The sequence below is a fragment of the Gambusia affinis genome, linkage group LG08, assembly GCF_019740435.1.
Source record: "Gambusia affinis linkage group LG08, SWU_Gaff_1.0, whole genome shotgun sequence".
Classification (NCBI taxonomy): Eukaryota; Metazoa; Chordata; class Actinopteri; order Cyprinodontiformes; family Poeciliidae; genus Gambusia; species Gambusia affinis.
The window spans coordinates 28,634,329-28,661,800 of record NC_057875.1 but is presented as its reverse complement, the minus strand read 5'-3'; the positions used below and the strand labels follow the sequence as shown (position 1 = coordinate 28,661,800).

General features: G+C 38.1%; 2 protein-coding genes across 8 annotated transcripts in view; both read left to right on the top strand.

Annotated features, from left to right (window-relative positions):
* The window catches only part of cadps2 (Ca++-dependent secretion activator 2), a 144,132-nt gene extending 135,060 nt beyond the window's left edge, over positions 1 to 9,072 (top strand). For 6 of the 7 annotated variants that reach the window (XM_044125649.1, XM_044125648.1, XM_044125647.1 and 3 more), the window contains 2 exons: positions 4,869 to 4,973; positions 8,649 to 9,072. In XM_044125649.1, coding sequence (XP_043981584.1) covers positions 4,869 to 4,973; positions 8,649 to 8,819 — 276 coding nt within the window. In that variant the 3' untranslated portion in view covers positions 8,820 to 9,072. The remainder of the gene's footprint in view (positions 1 to 4,868; positions 4,974 to 8,648) is intronic. The other variant, XR_006371388.1, reaches the window with a different exon arrangement.
* A 4,877-nt stretch (positions 9,073 to 13,949) lies between these two features.
* fezf1 (FEZ family zinc finger 1) lies at positions 13,950 to 24,208 on the top strand. The gene is made up of 4 exons (XM_044125644.1): positions 13,950 to 15,007; positions 15,844 to 15,978; positions 18,502 to 18,634; positions 23,583 to 24,208. Exons 1-4 carry the CDS (start codon positions 14,204 to 14,206, stop codon positions 23,816 to 23,818), a joined length of 1,308 nt encoding a protein of 435 aa, XP_043981579.1. The 5' UTR covers positions 13,950 to 14,203; the 3' UTR covers positions 23,819 to 24,208.
* The last annotated feature ends 3,264 nt before the right edge of the window (positions 24,209 to 27,472 follow it).

Sequence of the window (27,472 nt, the reverse complement as noted above, 5' to 3'; positions counted from 1 at the left end):
TCTCCTTGTCCATGCTGTCAGTCCTGCTGGAGGTCCATCCAGCTGCATTGTGACTGAGAATCATTTAATTGTTGAAATATATTGACTGAAAATGTGAAATGTGGAGGTAATTGGTTGCTCTGAACTTTATTTAGTGGTGTCATATGAAATGTGACTAAATGCAATGGATTACCGAGTTAAAACAATTTGTATAATTTTTCTTCCACTCTTCTTTGTTATGGTTTATCAAAAAAATCCCAGTAAAAACATTTAAGTTTGTTCTTATTGTGCTTATTGTGTGACAAAATGTGAGAGCTCAGTGCATTCAAATACATTATTTTGCAAGGTGACTTTGGGCAACATATTCAACAATGAAACCCAACCTGTCAGGATTCCGGAGCAAATCAAGCCTCAAGCTCTACATTCATACACATGGTTTATACCCACTCACAACCAGCTCCTATTGTTTTATGTAATTGGTAGTGTTATTTGATAATATTTAGATATTCTTGAGATAATTCTCTAAAGCAACTGACACTCAGGTGTTTTTACTGTTTGATTCTTCACTCTCAGAGCAGCAGGAGGTCTCTGTGATACTGAAAACAGTGTCTGCTTCTATTGACCTGTTTATCACTTAGGAACACTGAGAGCATTTGGCTCGCTCTGCTGGAGCCAAAAACCCTTTTACACCTCATCCTATCCATCCATCTCCCATCTTTCTGTCCCATGCTGTCTGCTGTGTTCACTGGCTGCTTCCACCTGCAAGATTCAGATTTGTAAGAATATTCTAGCAGTCAGTTTCCTAACACGCCTCAGCTCCCCGTTGGAGTGAATGCAGTGATTTAGGCATGGCAGTTCAGGACTTGGTACACATTAGCAACACGAAGCAGAGCGATGGATTTCTGCCACCCGTTGGCTCCTCTGAGGGTTCAGAGAGAGCCTCGAACTGCACTGTGCTGATGTATGTGCATGCGTGTGTGTGTGGGGGGGGGGGGGAGGTGTGGGCGTGTGTGTGTGTCTGCATTTGAGGGAAGGGGATAGAGGAGAATGAGTCTAATGGAGCTCAGAAGCGCCCAGTCATGCACTGAGGAGGAGGTGACAGCAGGGCCTTGAAGTGTCTAAGTCCTTCAGTATGAATGCAACACACACACACACACACCATCACCTACACGCACCCATACTCACACGTGCATCTTGTGTGTAACAATAGAAGCAAATGTAACGTTTGACAGCAGCATCAGGGCCCTCAACAGGAGTGTTTTGAGTGTGGAATTGTCTTGTTTATGGGCCTCTCAGCAAGTCAATCAAATTCATTTACAGCCTCTACTTTTTCTTCATTGATGAATGCAGAAAAGCCAGGGTAGGACCATGAAAGATGTGTAGAATAAATACACATTGAGCATTAAGGATAATTGTTTGCTTTTGTATGTTACCTAGAGTGAGACTTGCAGAGATCCTCCTCTCTTCCACACACACATATGAATCAGTAATAACTGATTATAAGTTATATCTATTAGAAATAAGTCAACAAATAACACAATTTATCAAGGGACTGAGTCATGATTGTACTGACTTTGGGTTATGGTGCTATACTGGCCGGTATGAATATTTCACAAAAGAAGTCTTGAACATTTAAACTGGGGGAGTTTAATACTGAAATATTAAACTCCCCCAGATCACTTCTGTCCTGATTGGCTCACTGATGTCTTCTGTTCTTTTTTTTATTACTGGCTTAAATGAGATTTTTCAGCCAATTATTATTTCGTCCTCCTCTGAACTCGTGAACTCGTAATAGTCGTTCCTCTCTGTCATGATCGCTGTGTTTACTAAGTTGTGTCACCATGATGTTACTTCTTCTGGGAGGCATGGGGTTTGTGACGCAGACAACATACACATTGAGCAGCTGAAAGTACTCATCAACTAGCAGCAGAAAACCACCTGATAACAGTCATGTCAGCTATCAGGAAACTGAAACTACAACTCTCAAAGGTTGATGGTATTGGTGTAATGGGGTGGTGATATTTCCGTACCATACTTCGGGGCACTTTGCACTAGTTGAGCATTGTATAAACAAAACAGCCTACGTGAGTACTGTTGCAGACCCTTTCCATCCCATCCATACATACCCATCTTCTAATCACAATCAGTATTTGTTCTCTTTTTACAACTTCTGTATCCATATATTTATTTAACCAATACATTTTGGTATGGCAAATTCACACCATGGATGTCCAGTTGACAAATCTGAAGCATGGATCTACAAAATGGATGATACTATTTAATCAAGCAGCTTTTTAATGGCCCTAGTTGGCACAACATGTGCCCAAAGAGATGCCGGTAAGTGTATGCACGAAGCTTGGAAACCTCTGAGAAATTACTTGAATTGATGTTAAAGCTACTTTGCAGGTTGTGGATCCTGCTCAGTGCTGTATTACTGCTAGCAACACTAGCCAGCTGTCTTCTATTGTAGCCAACTGGCCAGGCGCATACTAGCTTAGCCAGTATACACCTGGCTAAGTGTAAACTGGACACTATTCAATAATATAAAGATTAGCTATTAGCTTATACACAAAATTACAGAAATGCTTCCAAATCTTCAACATTAGTTCCTCCTTGACAGCTTGCTGGGAGTTTCTAAAAATAGCCTTCACTAATCCCATGCGGACATACGCTCTTCTGGAACAATTCTGACATCCTACAACACAATGCTATGATAAACTTCCCTAGTTGAAAGTGTGAAGGACTCAGATACCTGGAACATACACTATATTGCCAAAGGTATTTGCTCGTGCATCAGATTGCAGATGAAGAAGTGCGGTTCGTCACTCCAGAGAATGCCTTCACTGCTGTAGAGTGTAGTGGCGGCGTGCCTTACCCCACTGCATCTGATGCTTTGTATTGCTCTTGGTGATGTTTGGCTTTGATACAGCTGCTCCGCCATGATAACACAGGCTATGTCGAGTGGGGCCTGTGGGCAGAGCTAGCTTTTGGTTCGGGGACCTCTCCTGTTGGGTGGGTGCCCCAGTGGAGAAAAAGGTCATTGTATTTGTGTTCAGGGGCATGTGTTTGATATTTGTGTACTATTTGAGGGTGGCCCTTTGGGAGAACCCATGTGGAGATTCATTGGGATGGGAATTTCATGGAATTATGATTGAAGTTGTCTGAGGGATTGAGACTGCTTTATTCTAGTCCAGCTCTGTTTTCCTGGCTCATTTTGACCGTGTAAAGGTTTTTTCATCTTCTCAGGGTCTCCACCAAAGATTGAGGCCTGTTGCTTATACCCCTGGCCAGTGGCTGGAATTTCTGCCCACTGGTGTGTCCAAAAAAGGGGTCTAGCTTGGCTGGTTCCTCCAGGACTTTTTTCTGGTCGTGTGGGGTGCAATTTTCCCTGGCACAACTGGGGTGGTTCTCATGGGTTTCCCCTGCTCTACTCTTTGGATGTCAGTTCTCTTTCTTTTTTTCATTCTTTTTAATAGTATGTTTATAAAACATTCATATTAACACCAGCAGCCTATCACAAAGATATTACTTTGCAACTGATGGACTGACGTGTAGCTTTTTTGTCTTCTAGTTCACATTGATTCTGCTTATTTGACATTTGTCACTCAAGGTACTGGCAAATTGGTCAGAGCACACATGTGTAAACTATGCAATGATCAACAAGGTAAATCAATATTTCTTTAATTCATCCCAGATCTTCTTATGGTGACTGGTCTCCTTCCTAACTCAGTTTAGCTAAAACACCTACAAAACAAAGTTGGAAACTCAGAATTAATGGTACATTTTGCTGGTAGTAAAAAAAACAAAAAAACAATATGAACTCTGAAGGTCCTTTATAAGAAAACAGGAGTCAGAACTAATTCAGGAACAGAAAGAAATCAACTTAGAGAATGTTTTTGAACTTTAATTTGTGAATTAGCATGTTTTCTGCTGCTTAGATTGAGAGAAAACTGCTTTTTAGCTTGAGTATAATTAGGTGGCAACCTGGAGGAGATCAGGGGTTGCTCAGTCAGTACATGGAATTAAATATTTATGAACCCCTTGAATGTTCGTGGACATGCTCAGACTTTTGTCAAGTGCATGAAATGAACTTTGGGTTATTTTTTGTTCTCTTAAATTGCAAGGTAATTACAGAATTTGCCATTATTAGTTTGATAGTAATATCCAGATCCATCCATCTGGATTGCAAGGTAGATCTGAATATTACAGGTCATTAATGTGTCACAGTGATTTTTCTCTGCTGTCTGTCTTTCAGCAGGTATCTGAATAAAGCCACGTAATGTGCACATGTAAATGCTTCAAATGAATTATGGGTCTGATTTACTTCTTTTTCTCCTCTGTCTTTTTGAAGTTTAAAGCGAAGCCCTGAACTCTTCCCTTGACATGCAGTATTCACTAGTTTCATTAAACTGGCAGTCTTTGAATAAAGGAATGTTTTCCCCTCATGACTTTTCTTGCTTAATGCTGCAGATTTGTTGACCTTGTGTTTTAGTGTTGTCTGCAGGACTGAAGGAAGATGTCAGCGAGTAAACGGCTATCAGTCCCTCTAATGGCAAATAGATAGAGTGTCCTTGATGGACTGAGCAGCTGTAACTGCATTTACACGATGTAGTATAGTTTTTATCTGATATTGGAGCCTGTAAAAGGAATAGTGCAGCTTCATAAACCCACCTTGGACTGCTTGCTTGTAGTGACCTGACTTCACAAGCAACTAGACTCCTGATCTAGTACCTTCCAACTTGCCAAAGCCTGAATTTTTTTAGTTAACATGTTTTAGCAGGAATGTGAAGTTTCATATTGAACAAGTTTTTTGATGCTTTCCCCCAGTCCTGTTATCTTTCACATAAACAATCTTGTCCTCTTCAGTGTGCCTTTTCTGCCTCTTACAGCAATGGTACACAAGCTCCATGAGAACTGTGTGTGTGTGGCTGACTGACAGACTGGACCTGCAGCTCCACATTTACCAGCTGAAAGTACTCATCAAGATTGTGAAGGTAAACAAAGTCTTATAAAATAGAGCAAACTGTGCAGAGAATTTCTGCATGGATACTTCTGTCTGCATTTAAACATTAATTGTTTAACTTTTCCAATAGGTCTGAGCTAGTAGCTAATCCAAGAGACTCCAAGACTAAAGTGGGTTTACATCATCGTAGAAAAAAAAAAACTTCAATTACACAGTGGGTCTAGAGTCTTTAAGAAGAACTAGTTCAGCTCACAGAGGTTAAAACATGTTTATGTCTGAGCTGAAGTCACACTACTGATATGAACTAGTTCTCACTCATTTATCAGGTTTTTTTTTTTTTTTTATAAAATGAAGTCATTAAAGATGGTCAGTTATGACTGTTTACATAAGTTCAAATTTAGGTGACCCCATTGTTCCGTAGGTTATTTATACCAACTTCTTTTTCCTCCCATAGACTTTTTCAAATTATCTGCAAAGCTGCTAAAAATGAATGCAGTTTAGACTGAAAATGTCTATTTTAGTGAATGTTTGGAACTGCAGCAGCTTTCAGACAACTGCAGGGTTAGTGCTTCTCCTTAGGAAATTCCTGGTTCTATAGCAGCTGACAATGTCCTCATTCAAGTAAGTCAAAAACAGCATTCATGTTATTTCACCTTTACTGCAATGGTCAGAGAGAAAAATCAGCAAGCTGGTTCTCATGGTTACGACACGATTAAACTGAGATGCGGAGACCACCAAATGATTTTTTCCTTGCCATGCCTTTTCATCATGCCATTGTTCTGGACAATATGTTGGAATTAACACATTTCATTTCACATGAAAGGCAAAGTAAAATACAAACTGCAAGCTACTGGCAGTTGCCATTACGCTGTGTAATGCAGTTTAATGGCAACTTACAGACTAAGAAAATGTGTCATGATTTTTGACATTGACTGGAGATCTGCACCTCCAGTTCTCAGATGCAACACTGCTCCATAAAGAACTGAATCAAATGAATTTTTCAAGTTTGCAGAACGTGATGAAATTTTATTTAGCTTTTTGATTTAGGTGCGTTGGAGAAGGGATGCATCCAAATGTTGCATCCCTGCAACACTCCTCGAGTGTCACTGCAGGACAGCGACACTCGAGGACTGCTGACTCCTGACCTAGTACCTTCCAACTTGCCAAAGCCTGAATTTTTTTAGTTAAATAAAAAAATTAGATGAGTTCTGTTTTTTTTCTGCTTAGCAAATTCCAAATTATGTAGAAACTGTTACGTTATTACTGAATGCATTACATACAATAGATATAATGGTGCACATTAACAACAATCATGTAGATTATTTTATTGATGCTGGTTCTGCTACATAACGTATGTTTCTGTGCAATCCACTGTTCTGTCTGATGGCTGATCTCAGGAAAGTTCTTCCAATATAATTCCATTCAACATGTTGAACATGCAGTATATAGTCAAGGACACCATTCTGATAATTTTTCTATTTTCACTTTGAATGCCCCATTTCTGTTGACTAACTTAGGCAGAGAGATGTCATTACAAGACATAAGGGTAACACAGCTAAAACTTTTAATCAGCTTTAGTGTTCCACCTCCATTTATCCTGTAACCCAGTAGATGAGTTGGTTGATAATTTCAATTCTAAATTCTCAGATAATTGAGATAGTTTCTTCTGTTAAAACAAAGATCATGTTTGGTGGGACCAAGCCTCTGTGGAGAGCTGCTCCACCAGTAAGATGTGAAAGGAGCCTCTGTCAAAAGGCCAAACATAAATGGTGTAAAATTTGATTCCATCTTCATAATGAAATCTACAAAGAGACACTACAAAGCTATCATTCAACGCTTTAAGGGGAAATGTTCATTTGAAATCATAAACTGAAACATCAATGATGCTTCAGCTTTATTTACCACAATTTTCAGGTTAACAAACCCTCCTATGACGGTAGCAGCTGGACTCCACTCTAACAGTGGAGTTGGCAATAAATTTGCCAACTTCTTTACAGAGAAACTTTTAGTTCAACATTAAATGCAGTAGCAACGTTTTGTGCAATCATAAAAAATGTGTAGAAAATGATACAATTCCTTCAACTCAACCATCAGTTAAGCTCCCCCCTGCTGTTTTGGGTATCCTACCCACAACTTTTCTTAAGTTTTCATGTCTCGTCTGATTCAGATAATAAACTCTTTGCTCTCATCAAATTTTTTCCCCCCAGGATTTAAAAACAGCAGTTATCAAACCATTGACAAAAAGGAACAACCTTGAGAAGGGTTCCAACATTTAAACATATTCTAAACCAGGGGTCTCAATCTCCAGTCCTCGAGGGCCACAGTCCTGCAACTTTTAGATGTGCCTCTGCTGCACCACACCTGAATAGAATAATTAAGGGTCTGGAGAACTGATCTACACAAGGTGGAGGTGATTAAGCCATTTCATTCCAGTGTTTTGTAGCTGTGGCACATCTAAAAACGGCAGGACTGCGGCCCTCGAGGCCTGGAGTTTGAGACCCCTGTTCTAAACAATAAGCAACCACTTTGACATCTTCCTGTCCGGTTTCCATGGTCACCACTGCCCTCATCAAAGTGTTCAATGGCATTCACAAAACCAGCACTGTGGAGAAACCACAGTGCTGGTTCTGTTGGACCTCAGTGCAGCTTTTGACACTATTAACCATGACTTATTATTGGAGAGTTAGGGTCAGACTCTCCGGACCGGAACTCAGCTGGTTTGAATCTTACATAAAGAACAGGATTTCTTTGAGTCAATATATAACTTCTAATCAGACAAAAGTCACATGTGGGGTACCCCAAGGTTCAATCCTGGGACCAATCCTGCTTAATATCCACTGGCCGCCTGTTGCTCAACGAATAGACTTTTTATATACTTGTGCAAATCACATTAGTTCTCACAGCTAGCTGTATTCTTCATCCGAGTGATCCACCGCTAAGAGTTGTCTGTTTGAGTTTTGGGTTTGACAAGTTCAGAGAATGGGGGTTTGATAAAAGCCACCGACTGGCACTCGACTCGCCGAAAGGCTTATCACCACTCTTAATTTTTCTTTTTTGTTTTTGTGAAATATTGTACATTTTCTTACGGAAATGTACAATACTCATAAATTTGACTAATCAGAGCTTCAGCAGTGGACTGAAGAGGACCTTGCTGAAAATTTAACCTCACACAGATTATCCAAGATTTGTCTGCATCTTGAGGACAGCAGAGGGAAAACTTGAAGGAGGCTCATCAGACCAAGATGTTCAAATCCTAAATCTTTGTGTGACTAAATAGTGGCTTTTCGTTTTGAGCAATTCATAGAGAAAAAGTCACAACTGACAATGGAATGAGAAAAAAAGTTACGCAAATGAAGTCGCACTGAAGTCCTTGAAAGCAGCTGTGAGAAGAGGCGTGAGAGATGAAAGTGAAAACCGCTGAAATGCTTTTTGTCTTTTTATAGTTTGTTAGTTTAAGTAGAAACCAATGAGACTCGGATTGATAATAGCTCCCTACTGAAAGTAAAAATCCCTGAGACACTTCACTCTGCCTTCCTGGTTTAACACACAAAAAAGCCTCTGAACGTCCTTCAGCCTCCATCTTCCAGCTTTTGTCCTTTCACACAGTGAATAGCAACTGCCTCCTTCTGCTCTCTACATTCCTCACATGCTCTCTTATTACTTCCTTTTGCCTATTTACCCATCTTTTTTTCTTGTCTCTCATCAGAAGACCTACCGTGACTTCAGGCTGCAGGGTGTACTGGATGGCACGCTTAACAACAAGAACTACGAGACCGTCTACAACCGGTTAACGGTGGAGGAGGCCACAGCAACAGTCAAACCAGGCAGTGGCCTGCAGGGCATCAGCATGAGAGACAGCGATGAAGAGGACAGCTAAACCCAGACACACCTTCAGCAGCCTCTCTGACATGTCACTACTTTGTTTTACACTTAGTAGCTCACACCAAACTTGACATATCAGGAAATACTTGGAATTAATTTACAAAATTAATCCTGTAAGTGAAAACATATATGTACTATTTTATTTGTCAATGTGTCAACTTCCTAATGTTAATCTGCTTGTTTTTAATATTATTAAGGAAAAATAGATATTCATGTAATTCTGAAAAATATTTACACCATGTCAAGACCGTGAACTCTGAAGTGTCCATTTTCCATTGAATATTTCGAATAACCAAACTAAAAGAAGGGAATTTGTGTTTACTCATTTTTCCAGTTGTAGCAGTGCTTCTGATCAGTTTATTTTATACTGGTGCAATCTGTTTATTTCCCTAAAGCGCTGCCACTTTTGTCAGAAAAATTAGGGAGAAATTGCATTAAAGATTGTCCAATATTTTTGCACATGATTTTGGTGGAGGTAGTGTGATGCTGTGGGACAGGATGTCTATCACAGGAGAACAAAGGCCCTGCATCGTTGGAGTTAAACTGCAGAGCAATATGAGGATGAGATTAGCCACCTTTACTATTAGCGAGCGACCTCTGACCCTCACAGCGGCTTCACCAGAGGCAGCCTCTGGACTGTGGGTGTGGAGGCAGTCCTAACCTCAATCTGAGATCAGTTTGGGGTTTGTGTCAAATTGACCAATACAATTATGCTGACAGTGATAAAGGCTGCTGCAGACTGTGTGTGACCAAGCTGGTGATCAACCTGAGGACAGGGTACCAGGCCACTTTGGTTGTGTACATTTATCTCATGCACTGTTGATAGAACTTGTTGGTTTAAAAAATAAACGGACAGATTGACCAAAAAGACTTTTTCGCCAAACATCAGTCATCAAGGATACCAAACAGCTTATTACTATCATAATGAACTGTTTGGCACTGGCTGAGAAGATCTGGCAAGTTTTTTACTGTTCTTGCAGTTCAACCAATAAATGAATTGTCCCCACAAATATGTCCAGGCTAGAATTTTTAAAATGTTTACATTTTTAAGACTTTATTGTTGGTGTTCAGGTATTAATCTTCCAATCTTTCAATGGCACATAATGATCAAGTGATATTTTCAAATTTGCTCTCAACATTAAACATTTTTTTACTGAAAAATACGATGGACCGCTGCATGAATGACTGCCCTAATGCCCAACCTCCGGGCTTAGCAAGTTTTCATTGGGAAACCTTGCATAATTTACCCAGGATGTAAGGAAATGAAAACTCCATGGAGATGTCTGTGTAACACTGTTTTATTAAAAATTATAAAATCTGTTTTCTCCCTAATCTTGTTTCCAGAGTGCAAACATTCAAATGACCGTATCGTTGTCCTTTTTTTTTTTTTGGCCTGTGTGGGAAATCATTAAAAATCTTAGAATCCACATTTTCTTAATTTGTAAATAATTCAAAACATCTTCAGGGAGACTTATTCCCTGAGGATGTAAGTCTCAATGTATGTGAACAATGTATTTATTGTTCACTAGCACATAGGTATGACTGGCATAAATAATCATTACTATTTGTGGGTTTTCACCTTTGACCAAATGTTCTGTCTCCTCTTTATATTCATTCCATAGACAGAAAAACATTCTTGTAAAACAGGATATATCTTCCCAAAACATTTATGGGTTTTAACTCATTTCTATGCATGAACTCAACTGTGTCCGTACACTCTGCATGCAGAACTCTTTTGTATTCCCTAAATCTATTAATGTGAGGTAATGATGGATTTAGAAGTCATCTAAAGAAGCTAAGGTGCACCTAGAGCCAGGGAAGATGGATTCAGACTGGCCTAGGACCAGTAGAGGAGTCTGTTTGTAGTGGTTTTTGCCCTCTCTTTGAGGAGCCAAAAGGAAAAACACTACATCAACTAATTTACATCGTGAAGCACCCTAAGACTGTTGACCTTTGCACCCACAGTCTCTATTCTCTCCACTTGGGGAGTATCTCTATCTTTAGCTCTAAAAAAGACTAGGATGTTCCTTTCACACTAATCTCCTCTTAGGAATATGTTGCACATATTTAATTATGAGATGTTCCTTTTTTCAGCCTAAACATTGTTGCTGTGTTTTGTCACCCTGGTTGCGTTTTTGAAAGTCAATCAACGCCTCATTTGCTTTCAGTTACTTGTAAATATTTATGCCAGTACGGCTGGCTAATAACTCTCCTAGTCACAGCCACACTGGGGTTTTAGGTTTTATCAACAAGTTGAAAATTATCTGGTCTTCACCAGGTTCTCATATTACCTTCTTCTAACATCAAGTTTACACACAATTGTTTCCCCATTATTATTAATTAAACATAAACAAAGGCAAAATAAAAGAAAAATGTGTAAGCAAAGTAAGCTGAACAAGTATGGCTGTTAGGAAGGACTGAAGGGGAAAAGCTGTTTAGGAAAAGACATCACGGTTGCCTCTTAACCTATAATACATTTGGAATAATATCTTCTGGAAATAAAAGATGAAAGATGAGAATTTTGCCTATAATGCACAGCTCTGTGTTTGGAAAAAATTTAAAACTGAAACTGTGTTTTATCTATTTATTTATTTGTATTCAGTCATTTAAATTACTTACATCACACGAAGGTATAAATATTAATAATTTTTTTATACTTATGTTACACTTATGTTTATATTTGTATTTGTATTAACACCGTGGATAGAGTAACTTGCCAACTAGTAAGCAATTTCCCGTTATAGATCAATAAAGTATTCTATTCTATTCTATTCTATCTTCATTCGTTAAGCACGGTGGTGGAGCAATAGTGATTTGAGCTCAATTCCAGTTTTAAAATCTGAACCTTGTTAATCTCAGTCAAATGTGAAGCCATCTGTCCAAGAGCTGAAGCTTGACCTTCATTTCTCAACACATAGAAGCAATGAAGCGAAGTTGCAAGCAACTGATACAGGTTAAAGCTGCTACATGAGATTTAAAAACTGGGTTTACTCTGTTTTTAATACACAACTTTTCATTTTGGCTTAATAAAGAATGACAACATTAAAACGGTCACTGCATTTTGAGGTTATATTTATTTAACTTTTTTGTTGCTTTTTTGTGTTTTTTTTTTTTTTATGTTCACTTATTAATGTTTATTATGTCCTAAAATAAAACTCAAGCACTGGAAGAAGTGAGAGGGGAATTATTGAAACACTTAGAGGTTTCACATTCTCTTTGTTTTGATTTAAGGAACTGAGTCCTATTTTGTTTCAAGCAAACGTGGGATTTTTGTTTCAGATTTGACTTCTTAAAATGTTTTAATTACATTAAGCCTAAAAATGTTAAAAGCAAATCGTGATGAATTCAAGCTCTAAGAAAACATTCTTACATCATGTTTTCTTTCTGTCTTCATTGTGTGTAAATTTATTATTATTATTATTATTATTATTATTATTATTATTATTATTATTATTATTATTATTATTATTATTATTATTATTATTATTATTACTAGCGTGTGAATATGTGTATGACAGCATGAATGCATGATGGTAGTGTGAAGCGCTTTGGAGTCCTCTTGGTCCTTTTATATATATTGTAGGTCTTTTAGCTCTCATATATTTTTATTTAACCGAGAAAACCTTCAAAATAATTAAACAAATAAAATTCATATCAACATCTTTAAACGTTTTTATATATGAAATGTAAAAACATTTTTTATGGAAGCTGTGAAGATTTTGGAAGCCTACTTTAAAAGGAATGTCCAAATGACATTCTGCGCATCAACGGTTACAGCAATAAATAAAAAACGAAAGAAAGAAAGAAGAATAGGAGTCGAATAGTTTTACAAAGAACAGAAAGGTGATGAATTGATCTTGAGCAAATCAAGAGACACTCGACATATAATCTGTCATTTTAGTATTTTGAACCATTTGGACCTAATTGAAGCCATTAAAGTGATACGCTAATAACAACAATTACACACCCACACTCCCACGCACGCACACACACACACACACACACACACACATATATATATATATATATATATATATATATATATATATATATATATATATATATATATATATATATATATATATATATATATATATATATATATATATATATATATATATATATATATATATATATACAGGGCGAGACGACTTGACATATTCATTTTTTGAAAAGTGAATGGCTATATGACCATATGAATTAAGGAATAATAATAATAGTAATAATAATAATAATAATAATAATAATAATAATAATAATAGTACTATAATTATTATTATTATTATTATTATTATTATTATTATTATTATTATTGTTATTTTTGGGTGTTGCGGTTTTTTAAACGGTATGTTCTTCTTTAGGGTTTGAAATCTTACAGCTAAAGACAATTACATTTTAAAATGAAGCATACGAGCTAACATCGTATGGAGAGAGAAATTAACAAGATGTAGGTGTTGATGAATTGGCCTAGATTACAACCGAAGCCTTGTCTTTAATAATAGTGAGAATACGTAGCATAGTAATAAAAGTTTGTGAGTTGATTGATGGCATTTTCTGTGGTTTATGTTTGTCTGTTTTCATGTCACTTGTCTTCCTCCACCCGCTTGTTTCTGCGGGAGATGTCTGGCTCCTTCCTTCGGTGACAGGATGGGAGGGTTGCTGTCAGCTTCAACATGCCCGCGTTTAGGAATTTGTCCTAACTACACTGTTCGTGGAGGCGCCATTTGTGCGATGGTCTGGGGGAAAAAAAGTTGTTGCGTTTGAAGCTACGGAGTTTCCAGTAAAAGACGGCGGAGAAACTGGGATTTAAAGTCGTCACAGAACACGTCGCTGCTTTGAAATCCATTTTCTGCCTGACCGTTTGATGGCCAAGGTCCACGCGCTCCCAGCTCTGTATCACGTCTGAAACTCGCGCATTTGAAGAGTCTGATGTGATGTGAAAGTCGACGGCTCGTGACCTCGCGACCACAACCATTTTAAAATGATGTCACGCGCAGCCACAAGTGGACCTGGGATTTATCAAGTTCCCTGCAGTTGAGCAGGAGTTGTGCCAGTCTCCTCCTCCGCCTCCTCCTTCTCCTCTTTCTCCTGCGGAGACACGGAACTCAGAATCGACGGAGAAGAACTGAGCAAATGATCTACTTTTCCCCTGTACTTCCAGGGCGGTAACGATCAGCGGGTCTCGACACTCTGCACGCAGCCATCGAGCGAGCTGCGGCCGCCCGCTTTGCCATCATTAAGCGTGAAAACGGAGGCTGTGATTAAGAGGGGGCTTCCCCGACAGATGATGCCCTTTCCTGCGGGCCGCTGAGGAGCAGCGCCGACCCCTCGCTCCTTCCACTACTTTGTTGTTGTTGTCTTCGTGCGGCTGATGCGAACATGATGGACGGTTCTCTCTGCCGCCCAGCGGGTATCCTAGGCGTCCCCCCGGCCACCGGCAGCCAGCCCGCGGGCTCAGACATGATCACCACCGGCGGCAGCACCAAGCCTCTCGCTTTCTCCATCGACCGCATTATGGCCAGGACACCCGAACCCAAGTCGATACCGCTCAGCACCTGGTTCCAGACCTCTCCCGTGGGGAAGCCCGACGTGTGTCCGTCCTCGCTGCACTGCATGATCCCGCTGGTACCTCTCGGGTATGAGGCGGGCCACCGACTCAGCATCAGCGGGCTGGATCCGGGCCACTTGGACGGCTCTCACCTGCCGGCTCCTGTAGACATTTTGGGATTCGGGTTGAATTACCGAACCCAGCAGGAGGACTCCGTTGTGAGCCAAAGCGGCGGTCAGTACAAACTTTTCAGACCGCGGGTGGTGAACCAGTCCTCCCTCTCCACCGTGGGCACCATGTGCTACCTGAACTGCACTGGCGATGGAGGGGCCTGCGCCCCGCCGGCCGGCCTGGTCAACCTGCACCCGATGGCCTCGTACTTCCTCACCGCCCGACACAAAGCCCTCATCGCGGAAAAGAGCAAACAGCAGGGCGCGGAGCGTTACTCGGTGTCCGGAGTGCAGGCCTTCAAACAGCTTTCTCCCAGCCAGATCCAGCACTACATGAAGGAAAGGGATCAAATGTTCACGGACAAGATGTTTAAAGGTTCCCCGGCAGCAGCGGCAGCGGCCCGACTGAGCGGTTCCTGTTCCGGCAGCAAACCCAAAGTGTTCACCTGCGAGGTCTGCGGAAAGGTGAGCCGGAGCCGGGGCGACTTCCAGCAGCCTGCAGGACCGGTGCCAGACTGCGTAGGGCTTTTATCGCCTTTTAAAGATTTTTTTAAAAGATTATTTCTGTCTAAATATTGCAAAAGTTTGATTGTCATGATTGGTTTATAAAAATAAAACAGTCGAGCGCTGCTCGGCCTTTACTTTTCAACATTTAAATTTCTACACACTCAAAAAGGAAAGGAAATTTTATAAAGGAAAGGAAATTAAATTTGTAAATAAATAAACGAATTAATAAAATGGACCCTAATTTATTACTTGCTTTTCGCCCTTGCTTTTGTCCGTTTTAGTTTTTTACAGTTGAATAGACAATTTATGTCTGCTGCTCGAACGGAAAAATAGAGGCCTAATAGACACGAAACGCCAAAATTATTACTATTTCTATGTATGTTTTGCTGTTTTTAAAATTCAGCAATTGCAGATGTTACCGTTTAAACAAAACACGAAGGATTCCAGGATTCGCTGCACCATTTTATCACCTGATTGGAGCTGGAAGCCCCAAACAAACTCCGGTTATTTGCTCCGTTAATTAGACTCCTTTTCATTGAAGTGGATGTGATCATTCAGAATCAAGAGGGATATTAGATTGTTTTATGGGGGGGAGGCTCGAGGGTTGGTTTGTTTTGTTTCTTTTTTTTTTAAATAATGAATATTTACAATAAAAAACAATAAGATAATAATAATAATAATAATAATAATAATAATAATAATAATAATAATAATAATAATAATAATAATAAAGCAGTAGGTCTGATCTTAGTCTTCGTTTCTCTTCTTATTTCTGTTTATTTTTCCTCTCTCAGGTGTTTAACGCGCACTACAATCTGACCCGGCATATGCCCGTGCACACTGGCGCGCGACCGTTCATCTGTAAAGTTTGCGGGAAAGGGTTCCGTCAGGCCAGCACGCTGTGCCGACACAAGATCATCCACACTCAGGTGAGACCGAGGAGCGCTGCTCGGCGGGCTGCATGTGGTGCATCTGGGACTTCTACTATGGTTTCATGTTTTAATTTTGTAAAATGCTTCGAGTTAGCTCTATTAAGCCTGTCTATTGATTGATTGATTTGTCTTTTTTTTAAATGATTTGCTGGCCTATTTAGTATTTTAATTAGAAACGCGAACCACGTTTAGTTTGTTCTAAAAGGATTGAATAACAGTCGACCAGTGATCAACTTTAAAAATGTGTTTTATTTATTTTATGATAACATTTATCTCCGCCCAGACTGAGCCAGAAAGCCCACGTTCGCAGTAATGTTAGGAAAAAAAAATTCCGAACTACATATTATTTCAAAGTTTTAAAAAAAAACAGGGCGGGGGACAAAAAGGGGGATGGGGGGCAGTATGGTTAAAAATATCAGCCTAAAGTATAAATAAACAGCACCCTCTCCACCACATAGTGGACAGACAGCGGAGCACCTTCTCACATAGACTGCTCCAGCTCCGCTGTCGTAGAGACAGATACAGGAAATCCTTCCTGCCACATGCCATCTCACTGTACAATAAAAGCTAAATCATTGTTCTGCACTAATCAGCACAACTGCACTGTTGCACACTTGCTGTACATATATTTACATATACATATCTGCATTTTTGGAATCTCTGCAAGGACTGCTCTTAAGTTGCATTTTATATTTTACAGCACTTTATAATTTTACAAATTATAGCATTTTATATTTTATATTATTTTTATCTACAACTAGTTGTTACTCTGTCTTGTCTTTAAGCTTCAACTGCGAAGTAATTTCTCTGCTGGGATGAATAAAGTACTTCTATTCTATTCTATTCTATTCTATTCTATTCTATTCTATTCTATTCTATTCTATTCTATTCTATTCTATTCTATTCTATTCTATTGTATAAATTTCACTTTATAGAATAGAATAGACTATTAATGAGATTGCTGCTGAACAGTTAGTGCTATGGCTTAGTTTCATAACATGTAAAATATTTGTATTTTATTTATTAAAAATAAAAAGCTTTTAGTGAGTGAAATTAAAAGTGTGTTTTAGTTGCACTGTAAAATTACTCAGGTTAAAAAAACAGCAATTTTCTGGCAACCATTACCCCACAGATTCCGTGTTTTCTCATTATTACATCTATATTTGAATTCTACACTGAAACTAATGCATAGTTTGTTAGGTTACATTGGCAGGCTTCTACAACTAAATTAGACCACCTTTAGGCTAACATTCTCAAAAACCTTTAAATTGGAATACTAACAGATAAATTGTCATAATTTTGCTTTATATTTCCAGAACAAAACAATTGTAATGCGTACTGATGTTTTCCAACTTTACTAATGTTTTCCAATTTTACCAGAGAATAAAATAAATCATCGTGAAAGATGATTGACACAATGTTCAGGAATAAATTGGCCAGTTTTTTCAGGTAGAATGTGTGAAAATAGAAATATAATGTAATAATAGCCCATGTCATTCATTTAAACTTAATTAAATCAGATTAACTGTTGTAAAAAAACATGTCACATATTTCCATTTAAGAATACAAATAGATTTATTTTCCGTATAAATGCATTAGCTTTGTGAGTTGGTTTTGGAGTATGGCAATAACTGGCTTGTGAAAAAGCATTTCACCCGATTATATTTGAATTTGTCTGAAATATGGCATGTATTAAACAAACAGTCTCAAATAGATCATTGGAACACTGAACATCTATTGAGATTCAGACTTTGTCTCAGGATGTGTGTTTTAAATAAGAAGACCAAATGGGGCTGTTCTGTAGAGTGTGGCCCATAATTGAGACACACAGAAAATGGAACAGTGATGAAAAAAAAGTCTTTTTAAAAATAGGAAAATTCACTCGTGTTACTCATAGCATCATTAAAAAGCCTGTATCAGCTTTCATTAGACCAGTAGACCAATCAAAAGATCACTTATTACTGAGACAAGCTGTAAAATAACTAAAAAAAAGAAAAAAAGAAAATGAATTGATGTTCCAACCATGTTTACTTATTTTAGCTTCAATATTCTGGAATTAAAATAGAGTGTAAATTGCTGTGATTGCTGACTATAATCAATTTTCCAGCTCTTTATGTTTGTTTCAAAAAGGTACAGTTCTGTAGCTGGTGGTGTGGTAAAGAATGAAGGAGGTCAAGGACTTGGCTAACAGTAAAACATTTCCTGTGGGCCTCTTTATTGATTCTATTTTTTTTTGTTTTTTTGTTAATAAAAAAGAAGTTTCAATTCTTAATGCAGATATGATCAATATGGCAAACAAGCCATTCTGAAAATGTAGTTTTTAAGACATAATATTGTCTGTCAAAATAAAATACTTTTATGTCAAATTTAACATAACTAAAATCACACAAATCTTTTCTTTACCTGCTAAGCATCCATACATCACTACAGTAATCCTTAGAATGTGTTGGGTATATTTTAAAGGTAGCTTATTCCCAGTGACATGATTAATTAAAATATATCTCACAATTATTTTTACAGGAAAAACCTCACAAGTGTAACCAGTGTGGGAAAGCCTTCAACCGAAGCTCCACGCTCAACACTCACACTCGGATCCACGCAGGATACAAACCGTTTGTGTGCGAGTTCTGTGGGAAAGGATTCCACCAGAAAGGTGAGAAAAAACAACACGAAGGGAATCCTCTGGAGCGAAGCTTTTCCTCTGACACCTTTAATTTGATGCTGTGTATTTTAGCTGGAAACGTCTGGTCAACGGAGTAAATCAGTTTCTTTTGTCATACTTAAAACTAAATGAATTTACTTCTTGTGGAGTGAGCTTCTCCTCAGTGGCTCTCCTGGAGAGCAGCAGCAGTCTGTGGGCTTTGTTCTGAATGCAAACATTTCACAGGAAGTTGCCTAATGATTTTCCCCAGAATGCCAGTTCACAGCAGCTGTCAGCAGCGTACAGTAAACACACATTGTAGAAGATATAAAAATATTCATCCAAAAGCCGGGATCCCCTTTAGATGACTATAACCAATGACCTTTAAAATACTGTATCAACATTATCAATGTTGCCCTTAGAGCACCAAAAGAAGCGTTCAGTGATGCACAGCTGAGGAAACACCAGGATAAAGCCAGCATTTTAATATTGCTGTATGTATTGGTAAAGATCACGGCCATGCTTGAAGGATGTCTTGTGCATGAAGGCAAATGGGGACATTTGTAGATTACAACAAACACAATGCACATGTTGGATATATATATATATATATATATATATATATATATATATATATATATATATATATATATATATATATATATATATATATATATATATATATATATATATATATATATATATATATATATATATATATATATATATATATATATATATATATATATATATATATATATATATATATATATATATATATATATATATATATATATATATATATATATATATATATATATATAGTGCTACACGGCTGCAAGATCACATTTAACCAGGTGTTCTGTGTTGAATATGTATTTCTTTTAACAGCACATTCAGACATTTTATGTCTGAATGCACAGTGCTACTGCCTCCTCACATTCAAAGCAAGCATATTCTGTTCTGTATTTGATTAGTTGTTGATTCTAGTAGTCTGAAATTATTCCTTAGTAAGGTCAACTGCCAAAGTGATTTCATTAGGTTTTATGTTGGTGTCGTTCTGCTGATTAACAATGGTTTCAGAGCAAAGCCAGGGAAAGTACGGTGCAGATGGGAGTTTATTAACCTCCAACATCGCAAAAGAAGTGACAGCCATCCCAGCTGAACAGTTGTAGCTGATGCCAGGAAATAACTATTTGTCTATTAAAAACCGAAAGTTAAATGGTTAAAGTAAAATATCTGTGAAATTGTGTCACGAAGTGTAAAGAACGTTCTCTTAAACACGACTATAGTAAATACTTTGCCTTCTCAAAGATTGCTTCTATTCTTGCTCAAATGTTTCAAATCATCAAGGAAATTATATAGAGGAAAAACTGAATAAACACAAAAAGCAGTTTTGAAATTATGATTTTACTTAATAAGGGAAAACATTTATCCAAACCAAACTGACCCAAAGTGAAAATATAACTTCCCTATTAAATTTTGAAAGAACTTTAATAAAGAAATTTGTTACAGTTTACCAGCCACATCCAGATCTGAAGTACTGCCAGATCTCTAAAAACAAAAAAACACTCATATAGAACGTGTCTGACAGCACGTGGTAAACTACGAACTTGAGAAAGCATCAATACATCATACCCTGATCTAAAGAAATAAAACAGGGAAGTAACATCGTTTCTACAGCTTTAGGACTCCAAAGAACCACAGTAAGAATCACTCAGCGAAAAGGGCTGCAATGGCAGTGGATCACTGGTTCGATTCCCAGTATGTCCACCCTTGTTATTTGTGACTCTGGGCAAGACACTTCACTTTACTTGAAGTGACACTTATTTATCAGAAGGGCTGAAGGTGCAAAATTTGTAGCTTTGCTTCTGTCAGACTGCCTGTAGCTACATTCCAGTAACTTGCCATAATCTTTGTCTGCTGTTCAATTGAAAACCTCTGAGATTTCAATTAAAAATATAAAGAATTTTTAAAATAAAATGGATTATTATTATAAAGGTGAAAGACTGGAGAACTCTGTGATGGGATCAATCTCCAAGGATTTTTTAAACTGCTCAATAACGATTTATTCATGAACTTTTCCAGAACCCAAAACATTAAAAACATCAACCCTCACTTGAAACAGCTACGGTCAGAGTTTACTTTCAAAAATAAGCCAAAATCACCTCTGTGGGCGAGTTAAGTGATCCAAAAGACTACAAAAACTTGTGTCAGGTTTGATGAAAACATATTTATGGTCCAGAAAAGTATCTAGGTGGAAGCTTAGAGGACAGCAGATCTGAGTGACGGAGAGTGTAGCGGTGGAGGTCATTTGTATGAGAGCTGCAAATCTTGCTGATGTAATAATTAAAATGTGTTTTTTTTTCTTTTGTTCAAGAGAAAGGTCTGATTTTTCTCTTGAAAGCTGCTCTCTGTGTTTACTCAGGTTATCATTGTCTGCTGTTTAAACTGGTTTTATTTATCAAAAATGCAAAAACAGACAAAACCCATGATTTATTTTAAATCTGCAAAGGAGGAGTGTTACATGTTTTGCAGGCACATATAGTGGAATTTTTGTAGCATAATAAAGTAACTCTGTTTCCTTTAGTTCCTTGAAATTGGCCTGTGCTTCTTTAAGAACCTCTTATTCTCTCTGATACTCCTCCTTCATCAGGGCCATGCAGAGACCCTTGGAGGGGCCAGGGCTCAAAATTTAAAAAAAGGGCATGTTGAACAAGATCTTAAAACACCGTACAACAACATAGCAACAACCCATATTAATTAAGAATTTAATTGGATCCTACTATATCATTGCCACCATGCAGGGACAATGTAAAGCAAATGTCGTATATTTTCCTTGGTATGATGTTGCTGTTTCTGCTGCTGACAGTCCTGGAGATCTGAGTTGATCTGAGACTGTAAACAGCCCAGAGGAGCGAAGGTCTCTGGTTATGAAGTTATGAAATAAGCAAATTTGCTGCCATTTTACTAATTAATCCCTAATAATACCTATTTAACCTCCACAACAACTTGGCTGCAAATCAAAAAAGCTCAAAGGGGTTAACTTTATATATTTTTTAGATGCTAGCATATCTGAGATCTAGAATTATAAGACTGGGATATCAAGGCAAAGAAAACCCAGTAACTGCTGGTAGGGGCCCTCCAGTCATTCAGGGACCCCTAGAAATGGTTTAATTGTAACACAGATCATAGAACTAAACCTGTAGCTTTCATTTATACAGAATGTTATTAATTTTTGTTTAATGCATTCAGCTGAGAAAAAAAATACATTTAGGATTTAATTAGGAAGTTTACTTTGTAAAAGTTTAAAGAATCATCTTGATAGTTTGATAGTGTGTTACTATGGCTACAATATGGTGTAATCTTTGTGTTTGAATTGGGTTTGTTCACAAATACATCAAATTAAATATCCAATCCAGTGATTGATTTTAAACTTGGCCAATAAACTTTGTCTCTCTCTCACAGACTTCACCTTATTGATATTTAAACATGTTAGTGATGCTGAGGTTATTAGTAGGATGGGTGTGTGTGTGCGGGGGGGGGGGGGGGTTCTCTCTTACCTTTGGCCGGCCCTGCATGAACAGCCGCTGCTATGCGCATCCCTGGAATGTGCCTGGAATCTAACTGGAATCCTCCGGTGGCCCCTATGTCACGCTTTGGGGACATTTTGATTAATTTAATTGTAGCATGTTTGGCTTTATGCTGCGGTTCTAATTATTGCTACAATATTTTCACTGATTATTTTGTGAACTCTAACACTTTGATTAAATAGGCGGGGCTTTGTGAAAGCAACCCCTTAGGCACCTCAGAATCTATTTACAGCCGCTCACCTCCAGCCTAGATCCCGTCAGCAGCGACTTTAACCCGTCTGGTAGTAACTTTAAGGAGAAGCAGAGCGAACAGAAACCGGGTGGTACCGGGTGGTGGTACCGGGGCTTTGTACTGCGTCTCAACTCGCAGTGACAGTCGGAGTACCGTGTCTTGTATATCAGGATATTTGATATAAAGACAAACATTCTTTCTATTTGTCGGTGGAACCGACTCAGACTGCCTGTAGCGAACCGGGCATTTAGCAGAATGTTTAAAGTTAAAGTCAGAACTTTTCTCTGCAGCCGAAGATTTTCTGAGTTTAGGGGCGATGAGGGTTTTTTTTCGCTATTGCAAGGACAATTACAAAAATATAAATAGAAACAGTTTTTTTTTAACGTCAACATTAGACCTACGTTTTTATTCACAAATCAGTGTATGAAAAAAAAAATATCGTTAGAGGGCACAGACCCGCCCCCTCCTCCTCACATGGACCCGGTGTCTGAACAACATGGAGGCAGAGAAACTGAGAGTCATTAGACTGAGGGCAGCTAGTTTTTTTTTTACTAAATTAATATATTTAGCTAAATATTATTGCTGAGGGGCACAAGCAGGCCTTCTGACATACAGATAAAATAAATAAATAAAATTTAAAAAACGTTTTTTTGGGGAAAACCCCCCCAAAAAACTCAAAAAGTGCACCAGGGGCATCAAGGATAAAAGGGGCAGGAGCTCAAGCCCCTTGTGCCCCTCTCCCGCTCTGCATGTGCCTGTTCTTCATCATTGCAATGATGCTCTTGTTGGCATTTAGTACAGTAATGAGGAGTGTTGGATTGAGAAGTATTTTGTATGAAAAGCTCAACAAATGTGAGGTTTTCTGGGTGTCTGTCTGGAGGAGTGAGGGCTTGGCTGGGGACTACCGCTCTTAGGAAGAGCTTTGAGTAAATAGGCGGGGCTTTGTGAAAGCAACCGCTTAGGCACCTCTGAATGGTTGCCAGGGAGATTCAAGGGTTCATGCATGAAAGAATGCGTGAACACTTTTTTAAAATATAAAATCAGTTGAGGTTACTTGTATGAATCAATTTGGTTGTTTTATGCTGGATCGAATGAATTTTGTGAGCAATGTTAAAATGTTGCTTGTTCTCTGCAGGAAACTACAAGAACCACAAGTTGACACACAGCGGGGAGAAGCAGTTCAAGTGCTCCATCTGTAGCAAGGCGTTCCACCAGGTGTACAACCTCACCTTCCATATGCACACTCACAATGACAAGAAGCCATTCACCTGCCCCACCTGTGGCAAAGGCTTCTGCAGGAACTTTGACCTGAAGAAACACATCAGAAAGCTGCATGACCCGGCTGGGGTGCCCTCGCCCCTGCAGTCCTGAATTCCTTCTAAGCTATGACAAACTGAATCCAGCTCCTGGGCTGTTGAGGACAGATTCAGAAATGAGTAGCCTGTGTTCAGGTCTGTGCACTTTCTCTGCTCCAGTCCTTGTTAATTAGCACTGACTTTGAAATGCTCTGAAAACTAAAGTATTGTAATGGTTTTGTTCCCTTGTTTTACACTGCATATGCTGCCCTCTGCTGTTTCAATTGGCAGTTTGAACCTGCTAATGACTCAACTCTTTCAATCCAGCAGTTTTACCTTCAGCACAGTCATGGAGCCGTCCAAAGAATTGACTTTGATTCTTTACATGGCAAAGCGTGCATGAACTTGTTCCACAGAGCATATTTTACCTCAGTATTGTCCTTTTGTTCTCTCAAAATAAAAATAAAAATTCAGTATTATTGATTCAATCCTCCCTGAATCAAAATTTGCTGTATTGATGATTCCTATCAATGCCACTGGATAATGTTTCATCTCATCAAAGCTAAAATAGTAAAGCCTGCTTCAGCAGCACTTCAAAGTCTTCTTTGTCTTATTACTTCTGCACTGCTTTGACTCAGAGACCAGACCATGTGACACTCTGGCTTCAGCTTGCACCCCTCTGGCTCCGTCCCTTCCACTGCCCAGACCTTGACCATGGGAACCAAAATAGGCAGTGACGGGGGTCTTAAGCCCTCCAGGCCCTGCAGTGGCCTCCCAGGGCTAATATGGACTGACCAGGACCTGGCTGAATATTTGCCAATTCTTTTTTTCCCGATCATCTCATCCAACTCAATCAGATTTTCTAGTGTTCCCACTTTGATTTAGGTCTGGACTTTGACTAGGCCTTTATGTGTATTCTTTGATATTGATCTTCTATTTTAATGGTAAGTGAACTGAATTCATACAGACCTTTTCTAATCATGACAACTTCTTAAAGTGCCGTACAGTACAGTCAGTTATCCATTTGTAATCCCAATCTTACACTGTAAAGAAAGTCACTGTAGAATTTACAGTAATTTACTGGCAGCAGGGTTGTCAGCCAGTTACTGTAATTTTTATGGAAAAGAAATTACAGTAGCTTTACAGGCATCTTACTTATTTATTTATTTATTTATTTATTTTTTTTTTTTACAATAGCCTTACTGTAATTCTATAATAGTTTTACTGTGATATTATTGCAGGGTTACAATAAAAATTGCAGTTTTATTGTAACTTTTTATTGCAATCTTATTGTAATTTGAGTTGTTTAACTGTAATTTCTTTAAAATAGCACAGTAATTATATAACATGGTTACTGTGATTTCATCACATTTTTATCATAATAAATTTACAGTAGTCCTGTAGTACAATTATAAAAAAATTCTCATTCTACAGTAGTTCATAAAACTGCATACTTTGCTAGCTTTTAAAAGTTTAAATGTGAACTTGCAACTTCATTTACCAAACTCTCAAAAAGTGTTTTATTTTTCTAGTTAAAAAAAATATGTTTGTTTTATAATCGCTTTATTTTGTCAATTTAAATCTGAAGCAAACTGAAGGAAAACAAAATATAGTATTATGCAGCAGCAATATTTGCTTGTTACATAGAAGTCAAAGTATTGCAACAAAAGTGAAAAATACTCTTATCTAAAAACAAGATTAATAAATTTACCCTCATGGTAATATTACATTGAATATAATTAATTAAATAATCTTTACTAAAACAAAAGTGCCCAATCATCAAAGTTTCCAAGCAAATTTACGGAAGAATATAAGGGCCACCGAAAAAAATAAAATAATTCTGACTTTAAAGGCAGAATTCTGACTTTAATCTCAGAATTCTGCCTTTAAAGTCAGAATTCTTTTTTTTTTCAGTGGCCCTAAGCTTCTTCCGTACAAACTGTGTCAAGTCATAAAAACAATGTTTTACCAGCTTTTCATGTAAAACCTGCAGTCAAAATGCTGAATGTCTGTCGTTTTCTTCCTTGGAAGGAAGTAAGGGATCCAGCAATGTCAAATATTGAAGTTACATATTTTTCAAAACTTTATTAGAATCCCAACAGTAAATCTTAATCTTTTGGGCAAATTTAAGACTTAGTGAACAGCCAAACAAAACCTACATCTATGAGTTCTGAGTTGTTCTCAGTTCTGAACTTCTCCAGAAATCATCAAAGGGTTGCTGGAAGATAAAGAAAGAAAAACAGATTTTAATACATGAGATAAACAGAACATTAAACTCCATTTATGTCAGTTAAAGAGAGACAGGATGAAAAGGAAAGATTTAGTGGGCAGACACTCTCTCTGACCTTCCTTCATTGTAGCTGTCCTCCTGTCTGTCTATTAGAAATGGACAGACAGACCTATATGGAAGACTGTTGAAAATTACCCATTTGTTTGTTTGTTTTTTTTTTTTTGTTTTTTTTTGTTTTTTTTGTTTTATGCCTGTGAACTACCAAATATGTTTTGTAAAGGCATTACTGAAATAGTTCTCAAAGTTCTCACCTATGAAAAAATACTCTAGGTGGCAAAAGGCTTTGGTGGACCTGCTGTGCTCTTGATGCTGTTTTCTGAAAAATAACAATGTTCAGTGATATTAGTTTTAATTTTAACTTAATACTCAGGTACACAGAGACATTTCCGTAGACAGATACATTCTGATGTTTCTATCAATATACTATATTTGCAGATAGAGACACCTTCTGTACCTTCTGTGCCTCTATCTGTAGACCTAATGTTGGCAGATACAGTGAGATGGCAGTATCTCACTATGTCTTCCATCCATTAGTCTATGGACAGAACGATGGAAGTTATAGTGAGACACAGATAATTGGAATATCTGGGGCAGTGAGAGGAGTGAGAGGTCGGTCTTGTCACCCCCCACAAGATGCTGCCCTGGGCGGTTGCTCACAGCAGAATCTGGCTCTGGCTGATTAATCACAATTAATCACTATACCTAACTTTGTACCCTCAAACACCTACTGCAAAAAGACCAGAATACATCTGCATATTCAAGGTGAACTGAACTTAAAAGCACTTGTGTTACACATAATGCTAGCTGAGAAATAATCGAAGTTAGCTTTAGCAAGCAAGCTCAATATAACCTCATAAAATATATTTTCATACACAAACACTAAACTGCAGTACAATGTTTTTTAAAAAGTACTTACCAGGTGAAAGTTATTGTTGGCCCATCCGCTAGCCTGTGAACGTTTGCCTCCAGCCGATAAAAATCCCACGATACAACTGTACATTAAAAATTTACAGAACAGCTGCAAATTTCTACACGTGATCCAGCGGTCCAATCACGTCCCATATACTCTCCGTACACATTTCAGATCACAGTAAAATACTGTATTTTCGAAACGCAGCCACCTTACTCATGCTGTAGTTTTTACAGCCATTTGTTACAGTGTACACCAAGATGCAAATCCAGAGGCAACTTAAGGTTACACGCCTTGCTCATTGGCATATCAACATATGGTAAGAGGATTTCAAGAATCAAACCCACAACTTTCAAATTACAAGACGAATATTCCCAGTGAGCCCTATTCTCCACCAGCCTTCAATGGCTTTTATTTCAGGATTCTCCTGGATATGAATCCAGGAGAATCCTGGAATTCATCCATCTTCCCATCAACTCTGCCCATCTTCGCTGTCCCTGCTGAATAGAATCAACCCCATATCATGATTA